At 44.6% G+C, this 21,458-nt stretch overlaps 1 protein-coding gene across 2 annotated transcripts in view; it reads left to right on the top strand.

Moving 5' to 3' along the window:
- The first annotated feature begins 12,130 nt into the window (after window positions 1-12,130).
- The window catches only part of TCP11L2 (t-complex 11 like 2), a 35,276-nt gene continuing 25,948 nt past the window's right edge, over window positions 12,131-21,458 (top strand). The window contains exons 1-2 of one of the 2 annotated variants that reach the window (XM_033118244.1): window positions 12,131-12,380; window positions 20,475-20,666. In XM_033118244.1, coding sequence (XP_032974135.1) covers window positions 20,510-20,666 — 157 coding nt within the window. In that variant the 5' untranslated portion in view covers window positions 12,131-12,380; window positions 20,475-20,509. The remainder of the gene's footprint in view (window positions 12,381-20,474; window positions 20,667-21,458) is intronic. The other variant, XM_033118245.1, reaches the window with a different exon arrangement.

Raw genomic sequence — 21,458 nt, 5'->3', positions numbered from 1 at the left:
TTTTAAATACAAATATGACCCTTTCACTCTCTTTATGAAAACTCATTCCCTAAAACAAACCCCAGTCCCTTATCAAAGCATAGAAAGTATTAATACTCTGGCCTTTGCCCAGCTCGCCAGCCCTAATTTTGGTAATTCCCCTACTGGTACTTTGTACTCCAGAAATACATAACCAGTTGTAGTTCTCTAAAGACACATTGCTGCTTCAAACATCCATGTCTTTGTACCTTCCATTTGCTCTTTCTGAAGTGTCACTCTGTCCTCTCCAGTTTGCCTGGTAAACTCCTATTCAGCCTTCAAAACTCTCCCTTTGCCCCTCTCCTCTGCAGTCTTATCTGTTCCCCCCACATGGAGCTAATCACTCCTTCCACCATTACCTGGCAACAACGCCCAATACCACACTTATAACATTTGATTACAACCACTGTTTATATGTTTGTGTCTTGCAGGACACTGGCTGCCTCACTAAATCCCTTCACTAATCTTGAGAGCCTATCAAGACTCTTGGTCATTGTTGTACCCCTGGCATCTTCCATAGTCCCCAGAACATAGGGAAGTAAGGCTTAATACGCAGGCCTCAAATAAAATGAATTGACCACATCTGCAGCCTCAAGGAAATGGTGCCCAGTGCTTCTTGTTTTCCTCATGTGGGCAGGGTCTGCCAAAGTTAGGGTGCTACTGGTCAAGACACAGAGTCCAGAGGCAGAGATCAGTCTGGAGGAACCACACACATTTTAATCTTTACCAAGTGCATTGTCAAGTGATACCCACCACTTGGTCAGGCCTGAAGAGCATTTGATCTTGAACGTGGCATTCCTCATTCAACGGTTGAGAAACAAACAATTTGTTTGCTGAATGAATTTTTAGGTTTGGTTTGTACTTTACAGCCTTGTCCCTTCAGGGGCCACAAGGAAACTATTCCAGCAAATGGAGAGTTTCCTGACTTTGTTCTTATTTCCCCAGGAGAGACATTGTGAGCCCATCATGACCTTCCTTTTGCTTCATTTGGGATCCAAAGGAAAATATTTCATCCTTTTACTCATTCATTCAAAAAATATTTATGAAGTGCCTACACTCTTTCAGGCACCATTGTAGACTCTTAGGATACGTAAGTTAAATAACACAGTGATCCCTGCCTTCAGAGAGCTTAATTTTAATGGAGGAAGAAAGACAATATTAATCAACATGATAAATAAGTACATTTCACAGTACAGTAGAAGAGAAAAAAGAGAGAGTGAAGCAGGTCAGGGGGTTCTGTCTCTGAAGACATGCATATGAAAACGTGGAAGCACACAGAATACTGCTGGACTTCCTGTTACGAGATGATTTCCTCACCGTTTAAGCCAGTTAGAATTGGATTTTTCTTCCTCAAAGCTGGAAGCATGTAAACTAAACTGAGGCAGTCATCTTGGCATGCCTTCCTTAAGAGCAATGGTTGTCATCCACTAGTCCCATCTGTTCTCTTGGCAAAGGAAAATTAAGTACAGTGAGATAGCAGAGCCTCAAGTTCCATTTGGGGATTTTCCTGAGGGTCTTTATGACACTGTGTTCTTATTCATGTACATCTACCCCAGGTAATCTTCTTACGCCCAGACATGGCAATCAGAAAGCTGCACGTCACAGTGTATCCCCAAGACAGGATTCACGAGGAACACCCCCACTGCTCTGCACAGACGCGTTCTAGCCACCGGCACAGGCCACCAGCACAACCCCAGGACAAACAGCACCATCTACAGCCTGAATTCCCGCCTTGGCCTCCCAAGTGGTCTCCCTGCTTCCTTCCTGCCCTGCTATACTCTGTTATCCTCATAGCAGCCAGGGTGATTCTTTTCAAACATCTGTCACATCTCTCCAATCATGTCTCATCACTTACAAGTCCTGTGCAATGTGGCCAAGTTAGCTCCAACCTCACGCCCCACCCCCTTCCCTTTCCGCTTCCCCGCCACTCTGCGGTCACAGCTGCTCCCTGACTGTTCCCTAAGTATGCTAGTGTGCTTCCACCTCGTTCACACAAAGACACACATCCTTTTAAAGCCTGGTCTTCCTTGCCACTCCCCTTCTGATTCTCATCATATCTTTAGGAAAGCTTGGCTTCCATTTTCTCTTTTCAGTTCCTTGAAGAAAAAATAATACATAGGTGTCTTTTAAAGTCACGTCTGATTAGTAATCTGATTAGTGCCAAAGTTCTTGGGCCGTGCACTGACAGAATTGTCTCCAGGAGGCCACGCTGTATTGGAACTGATAAAAGACCTTGTGAGGCTCTAAGCATGAGCAACCAAGGGTGTGTACGGGGTCAGAGAGGGGGCTCAGCTCCTGCCTCTACACTGAGCCCAGCACAAGGTTCAGAAGCTTTGGAAGCATCCAGAGGTTGTCTGTTTGGCATGGACCTTGGCTGTCCCATGGCTTACAGTGGCAGTGGTGTCCACGCGTCTCTGTGAGCAGTGAACCTGGACACGTGGGAATCTGAGTAGGAGTGGTCAAGCAGAGCTAATGCCATGCAGTGTTTGTAAGCACCCACATGTGACTGCTCAGGAATAAGGGGGGGATATTTTAAAGGCGACTCATTTCCAGCAACACAGCCGATTGGCATCCATGCTGTCATGATTTGAGTGCAAAAAGGAAATGTGACCTCATTTTCTACTCATAAGCCTGTGAGGTCTGGGACTTGGGATTATACCTGGTGGGGCGGGTGGGGGGGGAGCATGAGTTGGGAATCAGAGTTAGATATAAAATGAACCAGGTAATCTTCAATCTTCAAAGTCACGGAGAGGGTCAAGAAGTCTTTAGTAAATGTACGGTACCTCAACATTTTGCAACTACTTTCTCATTTTCCTTTTTTGAAATTAGCTTTTCCCTCAAACATCAGCATGTTGGAGTTGTTTCAAAAACTACATTCACTTTTTTCCAGTTTTGTTTAATTACTAGGATTGTATCATTTTTTTTTCATTATAACTGATTGGCATTTCGAAGATATTATTGCTTGAATAGGGTTGTGTGAGTCACTTAAGGAACTTTTAGCTCCTTGTATGCAACGAGGTATTCTTGCAAATTATCCCCTGAAAATTTTTGGAACATGTTGATACATCAGAAACTGGTCAACAGTGAGTTGCTTTATTTATTTATTTATTTATTTGCTTGTTTGCTTTGGCACTGATATTTACTATGAGGAGAATGATCTTGGTTAATTTGCTTGCTGTGGCCCAGAAATTTTGGAAAAGAGAAAGTCAGGGAAGGGAGGGGCTCAAAAGGACAGGCTGAAGGGTGACCCTTGTCTGTTTGGGACAACAGCATCAGTCTTCTGCAGGAAAGTGATTGTTGGAGGGTAGTCAGGATAAAGACCATGAATTCTGACCTGTCGTGTCTGGTGGTTTAAGACCATTTCATGCTCTTTCAGCAATTGGAGAATATCTCTTCCAATTGCTTCAGCCTACCTCAAACCAAATTGTACCCACTTAATAGAAGAATAGCAAAGTAGCAAAATATGCCTGAGTTTGTTTTTTTTTGGGTGTGTGTGTGTGTGTGTGTGTGTGTGTGTGTGTGTTGGGGTGTGTGTTGGGGTGGAGGCAGCCTTGTTCATCTAACTTTGTTTGAAAGTCTACAATGGCCAAAGCACTGCCGGAAGAACTACAAATTCAAAAAGGACGTTCTAATTAACAGTTGAGGTCACTTTCACACCTAAGATTTTATTATTCTATTTATCCATTCAACAAATATGTATTCAGGTCACTTAAGGGAAATTGCAAGAGGACGATGGGCAAAACAGAGGTGGTTAATTACTTCCAAATGTGGGGCTATAGGAGATTATAATGTAGATGGCATCTAAGATGAATCTTAAATAGTGAATAGAAATGTGAGAAGTAAATTTGTGGGAACAACGGCAATGCAAGCAAAGGGTAGGGTGTAAGTAAAAGCATGCCCACAAATTCAGAGACCATCAGGGGATTGAGTGTCCCTAAGGAGTAAGTGGGGTTTGTGGTGGTTTGAAAACATGTCTACAAATTCTCTGAGGCCCTTGCCACAAGGGGTAGGGTCGAATTCCCCTTCCTTTGAATATGACAAGCTTCTAACTAATGGAATGTGTTGGAAGTGACACTGTGACTTCCAAAGCCAGGTTAGAAAAGGTGGTACACCTGGCTTTTTCAGGGTCTGTGCTTTGGAGACCCACGTGTAAGAATCACAGCTACTCCAAAGCCACCAGTCTGGAGAGACCACATGGAGAGGGCACAGAGAGAGAGGCCCCAGGAGCCTCAGCAGCGACCTGTGCCAACCTGCCAGTCATGCTTACCCTCTGCCTTGAAGTCTTCTAGCTGAGGTCCCAATTATTATGGAGAGAGATAAGCCTTCCCTAGTGAGTCCTGTTCAAATTCCTGACGCCCTAGAATCAGCGAGCATAATGAAAGGTGGTTTTATACCACTCTGAGACTGGCTGTGGAGCTGCCAAGGGAAAAAGGCTGGATCCTGCCAAGGCGATGGGCCATTGTTGAGGAATATTCCCTCTTTCCCCTTCGGCCTCATACTCTCCCTCTCGTGTATACCTGCCACCCCCAATCAGCAGAGCCTTCATGGAGAGACCCCAGGAAGGGAGAATATAGAGTCTCAGCCTCCTCCTTCTTATGCATTATGAAGCAGAGCATAGAAGGGTGGGTTCGGGGTGAGAGTTGATCCTTTAATATCGGGCTGACCCCTTGAGAAGCCTTCCCTGACCCATTCTCCCATCCACCTCGTGTCGTCATGTTCAGTCTCCTTCCTGGGCATTATTTTTTCCATAGCACTTAATGCTACCTAAAATCATGGTATGTATTTGTGAATCATATACCTATGTCTTCCCTCCTAAATCGTAGGTTTCCAGAGGCCTGGAAACCCTTGACCACCTTGTATTTCTCGTGCCTAGGACAGGGCTTGACACATGGTAGTTGCTTAAAATGAATGTTATATGTTTATTACATATTATTCATGCAATATGTCATATATGTTATTGCTTCTTGAGAAAACCTCTCCAGTAGTGGCTTATCACCTCTATAGTTCTACCTCCTACTCATCAGCCCCTCCTTCTGTGGTCTCAGAGCCCACTGGGCAGTCCTGACACCCAGGCTCTGCTTTTGTCCTTTTGTTCCTTTATCTCTAGGGATGGGAATAGCTTCCCACTGATTCTACTATCTGCGTTGTAATAGGACTTTTAGCTCTTCCTAACTGTGTATAATTTCTTCTCCCTATTGAATTCTCTCTATTGAACTATGTGGAACAGGCTATTGATTTTCTGAATGGATCCTGACTTATTGGTCTAATAGGCAGAGAATGGCAGTGTTCACACTGCAGTGTCAATACTAAGTGGTCTGTTAGGCTCACTCGTTAGCTAAGTACAGTAAATGGCTCCTGCACCACCAACTCGTTGGATTAAAATTTGCTCCTTGGCAGAATTTTAAACTGTCACATGTCACAGACCTTTAAGTTGTTCAGGACCAGTTGAAACTGTGAATATTAAATCAGTACATTAAAAAGAGTATAATAGTAGCCATAGTTCATTAATCCATACAATGTACTCGGCACTCTCCTCATCTCTCTCTTTCTCTCTCCCCCCTAGATACATAGATAGATAGATAGATAGATAGATAGATAGATAGATAGATAGATAGATAGATAGATATTCTCTTTTACTTCTCCAACAAACTGTGGGGTATTTGTTCTAGTCAAGGTTCTTAGTGGCAAATGATAGACACCTATTTTGAACAGACATACCAGAATAGTCTTGGGTGTAGCTCATGGAATTGAGAAGAAGGCTAAAGACCAGGAAAGAACTAGAGGAAGCCAGGCATAGCTGAGACCATGCCACAGGGTCGATCCAGTAAGGACACCATGTACTGGACACCACCATCACTGCAGGCTCTCTGATTCATCCCTACCTGCAGGTAGTGGGCAGCATCTAATAGGACATGTGTGGGTCCCATGTCCATGACCCAGCTGTCGGGGTCTGGGAAGAGAAAATGTCTTCCCCCCTTTCAGCTTCAATAGTAAAGTATTAACGGGAACATCATATCATCCCCCACTTTGGCTTGTATATTAAATGGTAAGAATGGGATTACCATTTGGGAAACTGGGCCACTGAAATGACAAATGGTCCCCACAAGATCATTATCCCCATTTTACATCTGTCAAGATAAGGACACATGGGTAATGAGTGGTAGGACTTGGCTATGAGCTCCCTGGTCTGTCTGAATCCAAGGAACACCCTCTTTCCACCATATTACTTTTGCTCTTTATAAATACAGTTAGTTTGTATCTTAATTGATTTGCTCTTTGAAAATTTTGATCTACATAAACTCACAAATTAAAAAAAAAACTTTTTAAAATTACAAGTATAATCAAGGTAGCCTTCCTTTAAATAAAGAATTCACCTTAAGCATTAAAATTCACTTGTATACGATTATATTGTACCCAGCTTTTCAGGATTTGCAGATTGTGCACATGTAGGTGTACTTGTAACACGAACAATGTCATGGCCAGGAATCCCTCTCAGGGAATTGGCTACAAGTGCTTATTGTTGCTCCTTACTCCAGATTCTCTTGTAGCAGAATTTACTTCTTTTTTTTCTCTCTCTCTCTCTCTGACTGCTTCTTACATGAGAGAAGCATAAACAGCTCCATATTTTAGGAGAGTTGGCAGCATTTCATTCTCCTGGCTTTCTGGAAGGCACAGCCACCCCAGTATCTGGTGTAAACACCCTTTCAGAATAATGGAATGTGATTATAAATACTTTGGGCACTTAGTTGATAATAGTGTTGTAAGCTTGTTGACATGTTGTTGTGGATATTAGATAATTATGCCAATAGGTAATACTGTGCATGTGACAGGGTGTGTGTGTGTGCGCACGTGTGTGTGTGTGTAGAAGCCGTGAAGTAAGCTCTGGTTTCTATTCTTGTCCTGCCAATTCACCGAGTCACTGAATATCCCTTTGGTCACTCATAAACCCTCAGTGCCCTAATGAACTGTGTGTGGGGGGAAAATGATGCTTTCCTCCCACCTTCTCAATTCTTCTAGCTGGGCTAATAATCAAATTCACAGAGACAGATTAAAAGGAGAAAATAAAACTTTTAATACATGCACGTGGAAAATTCACATAAGCATGAAAATTCCAAAGACAGTGAGGTAACACTGGGTGTATATGACACTTTGGATAAAGAAGAAAAGGGGGGATGGAGTATTAGATTTCAGAAGTGAGAGTGGGCTATTGGCAGATAGTTGAGGAGGAGTGGAATACACTGTGTCTACAGGCAAATTCTTGCCTGGAAACTAGGAGGAAACAGTGGGACACATGGGACATCTAATTAACAGGCTCCTGCCGGAAGCCCTCTTATTTACCATACGTAATTCATGTTACACTAAGGCAGCATGATAAGATTCCCTTCCTGAAGCAGGTTTTTGTCTTGGATAGGAAAGGGGGAGTGTCAAAGGTTCTTTCTGAGTCTTTCATTTCTTAGTAAACAGCTTAAAATCAATATCCCAAAAAGGCAGCTTCAGGGTGGCAAAACTTTGGTTCCTTCAGTGCCTTCCACTAGAACCCTCAGGAATTCAGCTAAAAACTACTGTGCAGGCATCTGAATGTTTGGGGTTCTCAATTCCTCATCCTCAAAAGGTATTATAATTATTTAAGTCTCTGGGAAACAATGTCTGTCTGGTTTATCATCAAGGAAACCCTTAGAAGTCACAGGTTGGGGCAAAACATGTTTTCAAAATGAAAGTAAACACCATGCACTTTGACTATCCAAGAATTGGGCTTGAAGGGAATTACTTAAAAAGTAAAGATTGGTATTCCCCCTCCAGCATAAGTAATTTTGACATACCATAAAATTTTTAATTATCTTTTTAAAATAGTAAGGGCCTTTTGCAAATCTCTCCCTTTTTATAATTTATATGAAAAGCTCCATTTGTTATCATGACTTTTAAAAATATGAATAAGAGAAGGGAAAGTTATTTATTGTGCAGTGTTAGTAGCCCACCACCACTAGTTATAGTTAGGAGGACATACAATGAATGATAAGAGTGGTATCACTATATCACAGTGTGAAATTACATTAGTGAGATTCTCACTGTAAAAGAAATAAACCACTTGTATGTGTATAGAATAAATCAGAAACCTCTCCCAACTTGCCTCCTAAACAGTTTGGAGGGTAAATTTTTAGTCTGTTTTTATGCATTCCATATATACGCATATACGTACTCTCAAGTGCAAATTCTCTCTCACATATATATGGTATCACCACATAATTGCTGTTCTATAACTCATGTTTTTATATTGAACACGCTATCTGAAGATTCACGTTACTTAATCTTTTGTTTTTTCTTTATGTCTTCTAAGTTTTGCCTCTTATCTTAGAAGCTCTACCCCCCAACACTGATTATTCCAATTAATTTAAAAAGTGAAGGTCTAAACATACAACCATGGTTGAACCGACTATGGAGGCATTTAGAAAAGGATTGGCCCAGAGGTGGGGAAAACAGCATGACTTGTCTTGGTCAGGCTCTGAGCCATCACCCCTTTGGCTTCTCCTTGATGCTCCTTTGAGCGTCACCTTTCCTTGGCCCCTCCCACTTCCTGCCCAGAGTTGTCTTCGCTGCTGATCCTCACTCTTTTATTTGCGTTCCAGGGGACAACAGTGGTTTCCAAGTAAGTGTGTGTGTGTGTGTGTGTGTGTGTGTGTGTGTGTGTGTGTGTGTTGGGGACCTGGAGGATGAAGGGAGGGCACTAAGAATGCTTTTCCTTTTAGTGTGTGAGGGGTCAGGGTCTGGGGCTGTGTCCTGGGTATGAGGGCACATGCAATTGGAGTGACAAATAACTCCCAATTTTATACTAATTCAGTTCAATGAAGTCAGGGGGAAAACTGGTGTTTTGGTGCTTTGGAAACTTGATCAAGCATCAACATTTTCATTAACTGTCAAAACTGGTCAGTGATCTAAATCTGCCTTATACTCAAGACCAAAAGAAAAAAAAATGACAAAATCTGCCAAGAAAGTGTGGTTAAATCTGGAACATTCAGTGACCAATTATGTAGTTTGTGTATGAGCCATATAATTTTTTTCACTTCTACTCTCTATTGCCTTTTCCCCCCTTACGGAAATTTAATGCTTCCTAGCACCTTAAGGTGGTCAGGAGACAGCGAAAGAGATGGGATTCCAGTTAATCAATTTTTTTACTTACGGGGTAACCTTATCTTACATGAGGGGGTAGGTTCTAATGGGAGACCATAAGGTCAAAAGCATGTGCAATCAAAATTATCCTTGAAAGTTCCTTCCGTGGGACACAAGACCTGGGATATACCCAGTTTTTTGGTGTGTTTTTTTTTTCTTTTCTCTGAGCACTAGACAAAATTGCTTTGCATGTGGGGAGAGATAAAAGGAAACAGTAGGCTCGTAATCTGTGTGATGAGATCAGGACCAGCTACATAATTTGTGAAATCCGGTGCAAATTCTTAAAAAATGATTGAGAATTTCAAAGTGGCAGCAGCCGAGCATTCAACCAAGTGTGGGGCTCTTCTAAGTATATGGTTTTGTGCAACTGCACAGGTCGTGGGTCCATGAAGCCAGTCCTGGGTAAGAAGCTTGGAACATGATGAGAAGCTTGGACACTTAGATCAACTTAAAAAGAGAAGCCTCACAACTGTCATAGAGAGAATAGGGGACAAAATCACTGCCAATGTTTAAATTATTCTCTTTGCTCCCCGCACCCTGTCCCATCGGAGTAGTATAGTTGAATCTCCATCATGCTAGGTCAGCATAAGATACTACTCCACTATACCAGATTAATGGTTGAGGAGTTGCAAATCCATATTAAAATCACAGTTTGGGATTTTCTGGTTTTTTTCAAAGATTCATTATAATTTAAAACTCAGATGTGTAAAAAGAAGGTTTGTATTTATAGTTCTCTACTGAGCAAAATTTTTTATCTGCCTTTAGTTATTTGCCATAAGCAATAGATCAAAATTCGCTATTGTGTAAATTTATAAGGGCAAAACAAACTGCATTACCTTGAGTTCTTTAAGTGGTTCAATAAAAAAAAAGTTAGGAAAATTAGGTGTGATGATATGTTTTCTTCAAATAAAAAGCTAATTATTTTACTTACTGAAGAGGTTGCCGTTGCAGACATTTTTTCCCAGAAGGTCATGAACATAATCTGAGCAAGGAGGATTATATTCTATGACTGCCTGGGCTCTGTGAGCAAGAATGTGATACAAGGCTCATTTTTTAATGGAACTGCCTAATATTTTACGGCACTATATTTTTTCAAAGTGCTTTTATATCCAAGCCAGGCTGAGGGCAGTTGGTCAGGTAATTGATCAAAAGGTTTCCAGATAGCGAGTTATTTAATGTCTAAGTAACAGAAGATTGTGTTTCCAGGATATTTTCTCTCCCTGGCTTGGGTCTCTGATATTACCCCACTTCTTTCACCTCAAGGTTCTCAACCCAGCCCATGTTGAAACTTGATTCACCTGCTTTGACAAAAATTGCTTCCTTGTGGCTTTGAGGGTTACATATTTGAGCTTTAAAATAAATGCCATACTTGGGGTTAAGCGGTTGGTCACCCAGGTAGACTCGACAATTCCCTTGCATGTCCCTTGACTCATGCTCGCCTGCTCCAAGTTATGTAATAGAGCAAAACAATACTTAATAAGTGCCTACAAAGCTCACAATGGACGCAAAGCTGCAATGTGTCACTGTCACAGTGTCCAGAAGCCCAAGGGATATTTTTGGTTAATCTTTCTATTGTGGAGATTTTAGGGTGTTCACAGCAGTTTTTGTGTGGTGGTTGTTAATAGGCAAGAATTGAAATTGGAGGCATCTGTCATGTCACTGCTGATTCCAACAAACTGCATAAACAAGAGCATGAAAACACCTGGGTGGCAACAGCATTTTTTCTTTAATCTCTTGACTTCTATCGAGTTGTATATTTTTGGAGAAGGGAGGAGAGAGTGGCATAAGGAGACACAAATACAAATTTATACAGACCACCAGCTAAGTTTGTTCAGAGTGGTTTGCCAAATAGTTTCCATGGCTAACACTAATTGAGTGCTTACTGTGTACAGCTCTAAGCATTTCACGTGTTTTATTCCATTAAAGATAATTGGCTTTCTACCTTCCTTTAAAATGTTGCCTGTCTAGAACCAATTCTGCCTCCACAATCCAGACATGATTTCAGCACTAAATAGAAATACTTCAGTCTATACAAAATTCATTTACATTACTGCATGAAACTATCTCCGAAATACCAATTTACACCTGGCAGAAGATAGAGTCTTTCATGTGTGAGGTCGGGGTAGGGGTGTCTCGGTAGACCCTGCAGCATGCACAGAACAAGAGCGGAGCAGTAGGGCTGACCGCACAGAGCCCATCCTGGCACTGCTTATTTACATTAACCAATGTCGAAACTTCTCCCGGACACAGTTAGGTGCAGCCAAGAACCCTGGAGGAAGTAAGACGCTTTATCTTTTGCATGCACACATAGTTGACGTGTTCAGAGAGCCTGGGTGGGTGTGACTCCGAGGAGTTAATCGTCTGGTTCAGCCATATGCAAATCTGGACCGGTGTTTATGTGGAGGTGCCGACACAAACGTCGGTGACACTGTTGGTTGCCGAGGTGCGGGGAACGCAGTTGTCAAGTAGTCGGTTGGTTTGTCTGTGTGTGTGTGTGTGTGGACGGTGTGATGGTGAGCACCCAATTTGGATCTCCCCGTCTAGATGAGAGGTGTCAGGTAGTAAAAGCCCCACCCGCGCCGCGGCCGGGGAGCTGGCAGCGGTGCCTAGGCCTGGTCTGTCTAGGGCTTCAAGAGCGGTTCCACGGGCGGCTTCGCCCCGCCCCCGCGCCCCCCCCCCGCTCCGCCCCGCCCCCAGTCCCCTACAGGCCCCGCCTCCAACGCCAGGGCTCCGGGCGGCACGGATGCCCCAGTTCCGTAAACACTTCTCTCCCCGCCCCTAGCAGTCCCAGGACCGCACCACTCCCAGCCTGAGGGGGGGCCCTTTCCCTCTCTTATCCCAAACCTCTTCAATCCAAGCTCTCCTCGGCCTTTTTCATCGGCCCATGAGGAGACGTATTCTGTCACAGGTCAAATCTGTCATAGCTCTGCTAGCGGAGCCTGCAGTGCCGTGGATTCCTCTCTCCCCGTGCTGTCTTCCCCCCACTCGCCAGTTCTGTGATGATCACGCCGTGGCTGCCTCCTTAGAGTCCCTCCCGGCCCTTTAAATACCGCGTGGGGTTACGGGGAAGCTGGGGGTGGTTGGACTGGTGAGTTGTGGAGGTCCTAGTGCCGCGCTGGGTGAGGGGACACCCAGAGACCCCTGACCTGGGCTCACTCAGTCGCCGTTCTCCTCCGCTTGTCTCCGCGCCGGGCCCGGTGCGTATCCATCCCGCGGGAGGGGGTCGCTGGCTGAGGTGATGGGCCCGGGTCGGCTGACGGGGCCACGTCGCCTCCTGGCAGCCGGAGGGCTTCCCCCGCCTCACCTCGGGACTCCTCCTGGGACGCCGGGGCCAGGGGCGATAAAGCTCTGTTTGGCTCCCCTAACCCCCTGGTTTGACCTCGAACTGCCGTCATGCGTGGGAGCAGGGCGCGGGCGCCGAGTAGCCACGGTGGGTGTCGGGGTGGCCGCGGGCTTCGGGCCCCGGAGGCGGCGGGGTCGCGGCCGCTGGGCCGCTGTTTACATCCCGCTGGGCCTGTGCCAGCGACCGCTTTGCTAGCGGCTTCCCATCCTCCGGGCTCCGGGAGGGGGCACCCGCTCGCCTGCGACCCCCGGCCCGACTGGGGTGGGCGACCCCAGCTGCGGTGAGTGCCGGGCAGGGCCCGAAGCGTGTGTTTGGCGTTTGTTGCCGGGGTTTCCCTGGCACTCGGCTCGACCTCCGCCGTCCCCTCCCCCAAGGGTTTGTTTTGACAGGAAACGTGCTGCTGGAGGGGGAGAGGCTGCGGGAGGACGTGGGCCGGGGGGTGGGGAGGTGGAGTGGCCGGTGCCAACTCCGTCAGTGCGAGTAAAGGGGCGGGAAGTGCCAGTCAGGCCCCGGGTCCCACCCCTGGCCTCGCAGGGATGGCGGGCGCTTCCCAAAGCTGCTCCTTTGGGTGGCACCACGGGTTTACAGCGGTGATTTGAGGTGGCACGTGGACGAACGTGGTTCTGTGTTTTCGTTTGTATGAGGGGAACCTGTTCCATGAAACGAGCGATTTCACGATGATGCAAAGTTTCCTTTCAAAGTAAATGTACTTGGATGCAAGGACCTGGTGAAGATAAAGAGACCAGCAGATGGGCGGGGATGGCAATATGGAAACAGGCGTGAAGAGTGGTACTCAAATGACTGACGTGTGGGACCTACGGGCTTAGATGGTTGTCCCGTTACTTTAACCTTGAAGAAATTAGACAAATTGTCCTTTTCCCTAGTGGGCCCATCAGTCCCCAAGATCCCCGTGGTCTCGTGATCTCCAGCCCAGTCAGAGACCTTGCTCTTTGCTACCTGCCAACCCGTGGTTCCCACTTTAGGAAGCTCCCTGCCTCCCTTTTCCTCTTGCCTCCAGGGATTTCGTACATCACCTGGCAACCCAGGGAGGTGGCCTGTTTTGAAGGCCCCCCCCCACCCCCCCGCGCTGAAGAGGTCTAGTCCTGCGTGGAAGCAGCTCCTATGCCATTTTGCGAGGGGCTGAGCCCTCCAGAGGGGAAAGCATAGGTACTAAAATAGACCAGCCAGGGGTGGGAGGAGAAGTGTTTTCAAGTGTGAAAAGTGCCTAGAAATCCTTCTCCCTGATGTTGTCAGGTTACGTGTAGTGTGCACATCTGCTTTTTTAGACAATGACGGGCTTGTTGGCTTTCATTTAGCTCTTTGTTGGCTCTCGTTGGATGAAGACCAGTATCCTCTAACGGAATGGATCAGGCACCCATCTCTCTGCTCTGCGGTGTTTGCTTCGCTGCAGATAAATAACTTTTTTAGTGCTGCTGTTTGGAACTGGTTCCGAAGCAGCATTTCGCAGAAGATGTAGGTTTTCCACACCACCTGCGATTTTCCTGCAGAGTCCAGTCTCACTCTGACTCCTTGCCCTTGACTACACCTCTGTGACTGCTGTCCTGGCACCTGACCTTAATCGGGTCTTCAAAGAGGGTACCCACGAGATGTTTTTTAGAAATTTCTTTTTTCTGTGATGTAACCTTAACTGGATGGGTTCCATTCCTCAAGGCACTGCTGGATAATCGGAACAATTTACCCCAAAATCGATTTGACTTACACTAATTGTACACGGTTAACCCTTTTGATATTTGGGTTTTAACTGGGGATTTTGCGGTGCTTAAAGAATGGCTCCCTGAGAGGGTATTTTCAGGCACGCTAGTGGGGTGGTTGAGCGTTATGTTGGACAATAGAGTCTTTCAATGACGCCCTTCACAGTATGGCACTTGAGCAGCCCCCGGGGGCCAGGTCAGCTTGCTACCACGTGTGCAGATGTTCACATGCTGATGGGTAGGTCAGTTTGTCAGAGTGGGTGTGGAAAGAATGAGCAGCACACCAAATACTCTCCAGCCATGTTAGAGTTGTCGAAAGCATGGGCTTGAGGGAGCCACTACTTGGCTTTTGAGTTGTGCCTCTGCTGCTGCTGGGAATCCTTGGGCAAGTAATTAACTTCTCTGTAAAATGGAGATGATAATGATTCCTTAGCCAGCAAAGTTATAATGAAGATTCAAAGAGATAAAACACTTCAAGCACTTATCGTGGTGGCTCTAATTGTTATTATTTGCTGTCAGTGGGCATTGAGTGGGTGGAAAGACCCATGTAAAGGTTTCTTTAAGCTCTGGAACTGTGAGTCTTTGCTAGTTTGAATTATTGGTGCCTTAGAAATGTGTTGAGGTAGGCACTGGGGATTAGTGGAGACAGGGCTCCTTCCTGCAAGCAGCTTAAAATTTAGAGGGGAGACAAGTATGCAGAAACAACTGCATTGCTGCAAACGACTGCATAATGAGAGTATGAGTAATGTGAGTGGGGCAGAAGAGAAGGACATCCCAAGTTGTCTTATGAATAGGAGTGTGGCTTAATTTGTTCATCAGTGATACTCCCTGAGCTCTGTCCCAAGGAAGCGTTCTGAGCTCTCGATGGCTGATTTAGGTGGTGTGAGGAGGGATTTCATGTCAGCTGACTTTGAAGTTGCAACGTTTAATTTCCAATCTGAATGGCAAGAAGGAGCCAATCATGTGATCATGGAGAAGAACATTCCAGGAGGAGAGAATAACAGGTACAAGTGCTCCCAAGTAGGAAGTTAGACATGTCTGAGAAACCCAAAGAGACCATTGTGTCTGGAGCAGGAAGGGTTTTGGGGGAGAGAGGTACAGGATGAGGTGGGCAGAGGCCAGACGCAGAGGGACTATAAACCGCCCCTGGGAGACTTCTGAAGGAAAGGGCAACCACCTGGAGAAGAACTCTTAAAAGGGATGATTTCTTTTTCCTTTTCAGAAGGACTCTGGTCTATTTCCTGTTTTATTCTCTAGGCATTGTTCAAGAAGGACATTGGGACAAGTCTGACTGTCTAGAAGAACATTTGTAATGGAGTGGTGTCTGAGCTGTCAGAGTGGTGGGAACAATCGAAATCTAAACACTGCAGACTGGACTGTGCTGAATTGGACTTGAAGTTTTAGTTCCGTGCTTCTTTTCTTCTCTTTTAACCTTTTGCTCAGAAATAATTTCAAACTTACAGAACAGGTTGCAAGAACAGTACAAAGAAGCCCCTGTTGTCTGCCTTTTACTCATATTCACCTGTTAACATTTTGTTCCACATGCTTTCTTGTTTTCTTTCTCTCTTATATAAATCATTTGAGAGAAAGTTGCCATATATGATGACCGTTTATTCCTACATGCATACTCATAGTCCATGTATCAATTTCAGTACATTTAATACTGTAATGCAGACGTAGGTTTCCAGTATTGTAATATTGTTCTCAATTGACCTAATAATGTCTGTTAGAGCATTTTTCCCCCCTCCAGTACAGGACTCAGTCTAGTATCATCTATTGCACTCAGTTGTCAAGTCTCACTTCATCTGGAACATATCCTCCCTAGCCTCTCTTTGTTTTTATGACATTGACATTTTTGGAGTTCCTAACTTCTTTCAGTAAGACTAAAACAATAGTTGACAGTCTGTCAAGCACTTACGAGGCGTTTAAGTGCTTGACATAGACTGTTTCAGTTAATCTTCGCAACAGTTCAATAAGGTAGATGCTATTATTATCTCCATTTTAAAATGGTAAGTGCCCTGTCTCCAGTCAGTAAATATCAAAAATCAGGATCAAGAACCCAGTCTCCCTGGTTCCAGAGCTAGTGTTCTTACTGCTTCAGTGACATGTGCATTGTCACGGGTGGATCTTTGCAATCCTGAACCAGCGCAGGACCATTTGCAGAGAAGAGTTTGCTGTAAAAAGGAAGTGGAGTCAGTAGTCTTGACACACACTGAGGAATCAACTAGCAAATTAAAAACCTATCTCCCCTCGATCTGTGGTGGGATACAGGATTAGCCCCTTACACTGCCATTCATTCATCCATGTATTTATTCGATAATAAATATTTAAGTGTCTGCTGTATCGTAGTCATGGCCTTTGGAAGTAACAATATAATATTGCATTTATTATTATTACATATGGAACACTGCAATGAAACATGTGATTATTCTCTTAGAATAGTGACCCACGGTGGTGTTGGAGGCTTTGTTTGGTGTTATCTTCTGTCTTCACCTTTGACTGTTCCTTTGGCCAGTGAGTAAATCCTCCAGGTAGGATGAGATGTGATGTTCCTAAAAAGTTGTGTGGTTTGCTTGTGAATTGCAGTGGTGAAGGTTAAGTGGATCTAAGTCTGTCGGTATGAGAAGCATTATCGTTCATAAAGAATCAGCCTGGTTTCATTATCACTGTTCTAAAAGAGAATCCAAAATAGTTTTAAAAGCAATCTAATTATTCTCATTGTCTTTTGAGTCAAGTAGCTATGTCCCCAGATGACTTACATGGAAACCCGAGACCAACAAAAGTAAGAACAGATGTGAAGGAACTTGCAGAAGACCATTTACACCAAGATGGGCCATTTGTTTTTGGCTTTTGTATTTCAAACAAGTGCAAGAGTTCTGTCTTAGGTTAACTCCCAGCCTTGTTTATCTGTAGGCAAATATGTTTTTATCATCACGGGATAAAACTATTCTTCCCTTTAGAGTTTTTAATGCCTGAAATGATGATAATAACAACAAAAGCAAATAATACTAATTATAGCAAACATCTGTATCCTGTTTACTCTGTGTCAGACACTGTTCCAAGTACTGTACATACATTGAGTAAATGAAATCTCACACCAACCCTCCAAGTTAGGTATTATTGGTATGCCTATATGAGGAAATAGGCGATTTCCTAATAAAGCAATAATGGGCATTTTGGCTTCAAAGAAAATTTTCTGCGTGGATGCACTAAAGCCCAGTGTGCTGTGAGGCTTCTGCCAACTAAACAAGAGTTTCTAAACATTTTGAAGCTTTTAGATTTTCTAGTGTAGCCCCTGGGCCAGAAACTCTACCTTCAGTGAACTGTTGGAAGAAAGTAGAGTTGCATGTTATTAACCACGTCTGCCATGAGCACAGGTAATTTCTCAGAACTTCCAGTGATGCCTCATGGAACTCTGGGTTTATAGCATTTTAGCAATTCCTAGCCGAAAGGGACCTTATAACTGGCCCAACTCGCTCAGAAAAATGGGGTGAAGAGAGCAGATGTGATGAATACAAAGTCACACAGCAAATTTAATGACTGACCTTATTAAACAATTTAAAAACCTATAAAGTGTGCTGTTCAGCAGTAGAAGAATAATGAAATGGACAGTTCATAAGTTCTAATGGATGAATTTATGGTGAAATAAATCCAATGGATTCACGTATGAATTAACCTAGTTCATAAATTCCAATGGATGAAAGCTTTTACTCACCTTTACTTGGAAAAACAGCCAGAGTGAAGAGGGATTAAGAGCATACATAGCACAGTCGTTAAAATGGAATGACTGAAAAAGATAATGGAGTGGAAACAAAGTTTAAGATATTCAAATACAAGTGTGATAAGGAGCAGGGGCTATTGAGTCCTAAACCTGGTAAGGGAGGTTTAAGGGGTAGGTTTCTCTGCTCCGCGTGACCTTTGGAAGTACCAGGCCTGTAAGTGTGTAGTGATATCAGTTTGCAAATGTTCTGGTTGAAGCTCTACCAAGTGGGATTCAATGATTCCAATTCAGCTGACAGAGAATGAATACTTGTTACAAACTTGATACTGGCAGTAGACGAGACACAGTCCCTGCCTTATTAAGGAGAGTTGGAAGTAGCCACGGGAGGAAAATCACTGTACAAGGGACTAAGCACAGGAAATGTGCTGCAGATGGACAAAGAAGAGTGCCCTTAGCTTTGGCCAGAGGGTAGAGGGAAGGCTTCCTGGAGAAGGTGGCATTTTCACGAAGTGCCATCAGTAAGAAGTAAAATGTTGACAAAGAGAAAGCTAGAGGGAAGGGCAAGCATTCTATTTAGGAGCTGGGGTTTGGTGGAAGTGAAAGGATTAGAGCAGCCCTTTTCCTTTAGTTCTCTAACCCCCACCTCTCACCCCCTCCCCAGCAGATGGGAGTTAAAGCTCAAGTGGAATCTAGTTTGCTTGGAGTAAAGGAGGTTATTTCACCACTGAGGAGGCAAGAGTTCAGGGGCTTATTTTATAGTGTTCGGGGTGGTTGGCCCTGGAACTCTAGGAGAAGGTGAATATCTCTACCTGGTCGCTTCCTGACAGCTACACCCAACTCCTTGCCCTTCAGTCTGCAGAGGCAGCCTCCAAGTTTGTGGTTTTCTGTTTGCAAAAGTGGTGGGCCAGGCAAGGGTACATTTCTATGAGTGGCAGGACTGAAGAAGGTTGTTTAGGTGAGGCCAGGTGCAAATACCCTTGGGCTTTATAAGTCTCTTTAATAAGTCCCTTTGAGGCCCATCCTTGTCTCTACCACCCAAGGGATAAAAATTTTCACTCTTTCTCTCAACAAAGGCTGGATTTACCCCTTAGTCGCAATCGTGCCTGCCTCTCCTTTCTCATGCTTTCTTGGCAATGCCTTGTTTTCCCTTTTCTTGTCTTCTAGCATCTGGCAAACACAGTTTTATGTACTGAGATTGAGAGGCATGGGGGTCAGGCCCTGCCTGTTTTGTTCACTGTTCTCCCAGTTCTTGGTACACAGTAGGCACTCAATGAATGTGAAAGGAATCATGGAAGAAACTGCAGGTATTTTCCAGCATACTATGCATAGTTGTGGTTTCACATTCTGGCAACGTTAAACGCTCTGTGTACCTCATTGCATGGGCTGGTTCAGGTTTAAAGAGACTCAGTGAACCCTTACTATCGTCACTGTTCATTCAGGATTTGAGATGCCTTTTCTCCTCATGCCCAGGTTTCCCCTCAGTGTCAGCTAACACCACACTCATATCAAGGCCAGCTTTCTCACGGGCCTGGCTGCGGCTCCTGAGCTTGGGCCTGGGCATCTCGTGTCCACAGGATTTCCTTTCTATTGGGTGGTGGGGCCCAATGGCCCTGACCTGGGAGGCAATCTGAGGTCCCGGAGACGACAGTGAGTGTCAAGTCCAGGGACTCGTTTTATGGAGTACTAAATCCCCTCCTCTCTCGGAGTCTGTCTCCCCACCCACAACCTGTGAATCAGGATCTTTTGTGTCTGTTTGTTCATTGGGTGGTAGTGGGTACTTTGTAAATTGTCCAATACAAACCAAAGATCAGGCCTTACTCTTCATGTCATGGCAGCTTACGGGAAAATGGAGGAGAAGAACCTACAGACTTGGCAGCCAGCGATTTTTATTAGCTTTCTCCTTTCCCCAAGAGGCTCTCAGACAACTAACGAGGCTGATTTCAAAAATATTTTCATTAAAACAAAGACGGAGGAACAATAGTAATGGCTAACATTTGAGTGCTGTGCTAAGCACTTGCATAAGATTAATCCTGTTTCATCTTCAAGCAACCCTATGAGATGATAGTCTTTCAGTCCAGTTTTACTTGTGAGGTAGGTAGTTCAGTGACTTCCTCAAGGTCACAAGACAAAAGGCTGAATGAGTTCCTAATCTAGGTAGTCTGACCACAGAGCCCCACACTCTTCCTCTTACCTTCCCGTGTTTTAGCAGCCCAGGAGGACGAGCGTGTGTTCTGCACATTGTGTGTTTTTAGGATCCGTTCATTATTGCTGAGAGTCTATATTCTCCCTGAGTATGTCCTGAGTAAGCTCAGACCTACGGCTGTGGACTCCCTCTTTTGGAAGGCAGTCTTAGCGGTAGCCTGCCTGGCCAGGGTGTTGTGGGAAGTACGAGGTAACCTGGGAGCCTTTCCAGTGCTGTGATACGTGCAGCGCGGCTGTCCACGCTGGAAGAAGGATCGGCACCACGGCTGGAAGTACCACAGAATGTTGACACAGGGTCTGTTTGTCTGTGCAGGTGCTATCTCTTTACCCACACTCAAGGGACACAAGATGCCCTTCCATGGCGAGAAGCAGTATGTGGGCGAGGACCAGCCAAGCGATTCAGACTCCTCCAGGTTCTCCGAAAGCATGGCTTCATTCAGTGACTATGAGTGCTCCAGGCAGAGTTTTACAAGTGACTCCTCCAGCAAATCCAGCTCTCCTGCTTGTAAGCTAACAGGGGAGCAGAGGCTGGGGACAGTGGGGATGGTGCTAGACATGGGTTTTGGATTTTAAAACTCAGACATGACTGAGATCAGAGTACAGAGTTCCTCTCCTTTCTAGATGGACCGGAATAGCACTGCAGCTATCTTGTACATGCTCTCAGGAATACATAGCCACCAAAGTTTACATCCTGTTCGTTTTCATTTTCATCACTGCATCTGAACTGCTTTGGTTTGACTGTCAACTCCACCTGAACTCTCTCCCTAGTAGTGGAAAGCCAGTCTTCTTGAGAACACTTCTTGTGCCACATAAATTCAGTTGGTCTTTTCTGATCATTTCTGATGTACACAAAAGGAAACTTGCCCCAGTTCAAGGGTCAGGCAGGAAGTGAAATAAACTAAAAGGTTTCCTGCCAATTTCAAGAAATGTTGTGCAAATCACCCCAGAAAAGTGCCCATAAGGGGAATTACAACACTAGGGTCATGAGAAAGAGTTAAGAGTGGCCCCAGTGAAGGAAGACCATCTTTTCTTCCTTCTTTTTGGGTGTGGAAGCTAGAGATGGGTAAAGCAATTGTTTCTCTCTCTTTTTTTTTATGCTTTTAATTGGCATTTTGTATGGAAACTATAACAAACTGACAAAGCAAATGCAGAAAAAAGCAACTACTGTTTAATGTGATCCGATGCTCACTTCAGAAGTTTGTTCATTTGTATTTATGTTAAATTTTTAAAACTTGGACAGTTGATATAGAGAAAATATTGCCTATAACATCACCCAAAGATGACAGATGGCGGCACT

The sequence above is a fragment of the Rhinolophus ferrumequinum genome, chromosome 10, assembly GCF_004115265.2.
Source record: "Rhinolophus ferrumequinum isolate MPI-CBG mRhiFer1 chromosome 10, mRhiFer1_v1.p, whole genome shotgun sequence".
Lineage (NCBI taxonomy): Eukaryota > Metazoa > Chordata > Mammalia > Chiroptera > Rhinolophidae > Rhinolophus > Rhinolophus ferrumequinum.
The sequence above is the reverse complement of the archived record's forward strand: the minus strand, read 5'-3'. Positions and strand labels throughout refer to the sequence as shown.